At 64.4% G+C, this 3,144-nt stretch overlaps 1 protein-coding gene across 1 annotated transcript in view; it reads left to right on the top strand.

Annotated features, from left to right (window-relative positions):
• ANPEP (alanyl aminopeptidase, membrane) overlaps positions 1–3,144 on the top strand; it is a 40,145-nt gene that overhangs the window by 338 nt on the left and 36,663 nt on the right. Inside the window, 9 exon segments of the mRNA XM_015563233.1 lie at positions 3–514; positions 1,010–1,152; positions 1,266–1,417; positions 1,780–1,906; positions 1,994–2,148; positions 2,368–2,455; positions 2,458–2,555; positions 2,704–2,769; positions 2,922–2,987. Coding sequence (XP_015418719.1) covers positions 3–514; positions 1,010–1,152; positions 1,266–1,417; positions 1,780–1,906; positions 1,994–2,148; positions 2,368–2,455; positions 2,458–2,555; positions 2,704–2,769; positions 2,922–2,987 — 1,407 coding nt within the window.

The following is a 3,144-nucleotide window of genomic DNA, read 5'->3' as shown; positions in this document are numbered from 1 at the left end:
AGCCCACCGTGACCACCTTGTCCACCACCACCTTGGACCAGAGCAAGCCCACCGTGACCTCCTTGTCCACCACCACCTTGCCCACCACCTCCATGGACCAGAGCAAGCCGTGGAACCGGTATCGCCTCCCCAGGTCGCTGGTACCCGACTCCTACCAGGTGACGCTGAGGCCCTACCTCACCACCAATCAGCACGGCCTGTACATCTTCGAGGGCTCCAGCACCGTCCGCTTCACGTGCCAGGAGCCCACCGACGTCATCATCATCCACAGCAAGAAGCTCAACTACACCGACATCCAGGGGCACCGGGTGACCCTGCAGGCCGTGGGGGGCGCCAAGGCCCCCGAAATCGACAGGACCGAGCTGGTGGAGGTCACCGAGTACCTGGTGGTGCACCTGAAGGGCCAGCTGGAGAGGGGCGTCATGTACGAGATGAACAGCAAGTTCCAGGGCGAGCTGGCTGACGACCTGGCGGGCTTCTACCGCAGCGAGTACATGGACGGTAACGACAAAAAGTAAGTCGGACCTCGGCCGCCCGGTGCCGCTGGCAGATCCAGGCGCGGAGGCAGAGCTGGAGCCTGGGGGCCCAGGGAGGGCGTGGGTCTGAGGCCTTTGAACCTGGGGGAGCCCTCGCCGGGCCCTTCCTTCCTCTGTAACTCCCGGGGAGCAGCTACCAAGACAACAAACCCTTTCCCGGAGGCCTCCTGCCCCACCATAGGGAGTCAGGGATGAGTGGTGAACGGGTCCCCGGTTTAGACAGGAAAACCGATCAGCGGAGAGAAAGATGGGCTCCAGCTGACACGGGATGGAGCTGCCGGGACTTTGACCCTGAGTCCGGAAGGAGCGCTGATCTCCCAGAGTCAGCTGGCCTATCAGGGGCTGCCTGGACAGGAGGGGAGGGCAGGGATTAGGACAGACCGGCTGTCCGGGCACCCCTTCCCCGGCCCCCCTCCCCACCCCTACGGGTGCAGGCATTCCCCGGGCAACCCTCTAACACCTGGTTTGGGCAGGGTGCTGGCCACGACCCAGATGCAGTCTGCTGATGCCCGGAAGTCCTTCCCCTGCTTTGATGAGCCCGCCATGAAGGCCAGGTTCAACATCACCCTCATCCACCCCCACAACCTCACGGCCCTGTCCAACATGCTGCCCAAAGGTGAGCAGGTCTCTCCTGGGGCCACACAGCCTCGGGGAGCCGGCGCCCCAGGGCGGGGGGCGCAGGGCCGGAGACAGGGTGCCCGCCCACCTGCCTGAACGTTCCACACACAGGTCCCAGCACCCCATTTCCGGACGACCCCACGTGGCACGTCACCGAGTTCCACACCACACCGGTCATGTCTACGTACCTGCTGGCCTACATCGTCAGCGAGTTCACGTATGTGAACATGACGGAGGCCATGTCGACCAATCAAAACGTCCTGGTACGAAGCTGGGCCCGCCTGGCCTACCGGGGTTGGCCTTGCCTGAGGGATCTTCCTGTTTACCCCAGCCCCTGAGTTTGTCAGGCCAGCTCTGGGGAGTTCCCTGACCCTCGGTCTCTGCATCTGAAAAGTGGGTCTCTCCTTCTGGAGGGAGTTCCCGACCCCCGGGTGCCAGACAGACGTCGTGGTTATGGCTGTTGCTCTCCCCAAAGAAGCCTCCCTAGGACTCAAAGCCCCTCAGGGACCCCCAGCCCTCTCTTCTGCTGCCCAGGCCGCCTGGTTTCACCTCATCCAAGCCCTGCCCTCGGCCCACCTGCGCCAGGACCGAGAGGGCCCCCGACCTACCTCCATCCTCTTTGCAGATCCGGATCTGGGCTCGCCCCAGCGCAACCACAGCGGGCCACGGCCAGTATGCCCTGAACGTGACAGGCCGCATCCTCAACTTCTTTGCCCAACATTACAACACATCCTACCCTCTTGATAAATCCGGTGAGTGACGGATCTCGCGGGTTGGGGGGTGGGGGGGGCAGGCCTCCGCGTCCAGAGGCCGTCCTGCCAACCTCCTGGCCTCCCCAGACCAGATCGGCTTGCCCGACTTCAACGCCGGCGCCATGGAGAACTGGGGGCTGGTGACCTACCGGGAGAACTCTCTGCTCTTCGACCCCGACTCTTCCTCCAGCAGCAACAAGGAGCGTGTGGTCACCGTGATTGCGCACGAGCTGGCCCACCAGGTAGCCCGCGCAGCATGGGGAGTGCAGGGAAGGCGGGGGGAGGGAGGGCACAGGTCCCCCCTTGGTAGCTGGGAAGAGAGGTAGCAGGTGGGAGTCACAGTGATGTCAGAAGTCGCCAGCCCCGGCCTGGCACCTGGGGGCACTCCTGAAGGGTTGCTCTGGGTGTGTTGGTGGCCACGAGGCCAGAGCAGCTCCAGGGCTGACCCCCCGCCCCCACAGTGGTTTGGCAACCTGGTGACGGTGGCCTGGTGGAATGACCTGTGGCTGAACGAGGGCTTCGCCTCCTACGTGGAGTACCTGGGGCGGTGGACGCCCTGGCCTCCTCCCACCCGCTGTGCACCCCAGCCGAGGAGGTCAACACGCCGGCCCAGATCAGCGAGATGTTCGACTCCATCTCCTACAGCAAGGTGCTGCCGGCATGCGTGCTAGTTCCAGACACCGGGAGCGGGGGGTGGGGATGGGGGTGGGGGTCTGGGAGCACCTGTCCCAGCCGGGTGGCGTCACAGGGTCCTGCTGGCTGGGCACAGCTTTCTGAGCACCCCTCCCTCTCTCCAGGGAGCCTCTGTGATCAGGATGCTCTCCAGCTTCCTGACTGAGGACCTCTTCAAGAAGGGCCTGGCGGTGAGTGCACTGGGCCAGCCCTGGGTTGGGGGCGCGGGCGGGGGGTGTCTTCCCTCCAGCCCTGCCCTGGACCCCAAGCCCAGCCTACCACCCGGGCGGAGTGGTGGAGCTTGGAGCATCAGTTTATCCCTCATCGCGGCCTCTTTTCACAGTCCTATCTCCAGACCTTTTCCTACAAGAGCACCACTTACCTGGACCTGTGGGAGCACCTGCAGAAGGTGGGTAACAGCCTGCCCTCCCCCCCGAGCCATTCTATTGGGGTCCTGAGATGTTGGATGTCCCTGGGGGAGGGGGGGAGGGGAGCACCCGTGTAAAGGAATGTGTCCCGCTCACTGCCCACCAGCCCAGGCAGGTCATTTGGAGCTTTGGTTGGTG

Source organism: Myotis davidii, unplaced genomic scaffold (genome assembly GCF_000327345.1).
Source record: "Myotis davidii unplaced genomic scaffold, ASM32734v1 scaffold459, whole genome shotgun sequence".
In the NCBI taxonomy this organism is placed as follows: Eukaryota; Metazoa; Chordata; class Mammalia; order Chiroptera; family Vespertilionidae; genus Myotis; species Myotis davidii.
This window is presented reverse-complemented; position numbering and strand designations above follow the sequence as displayed.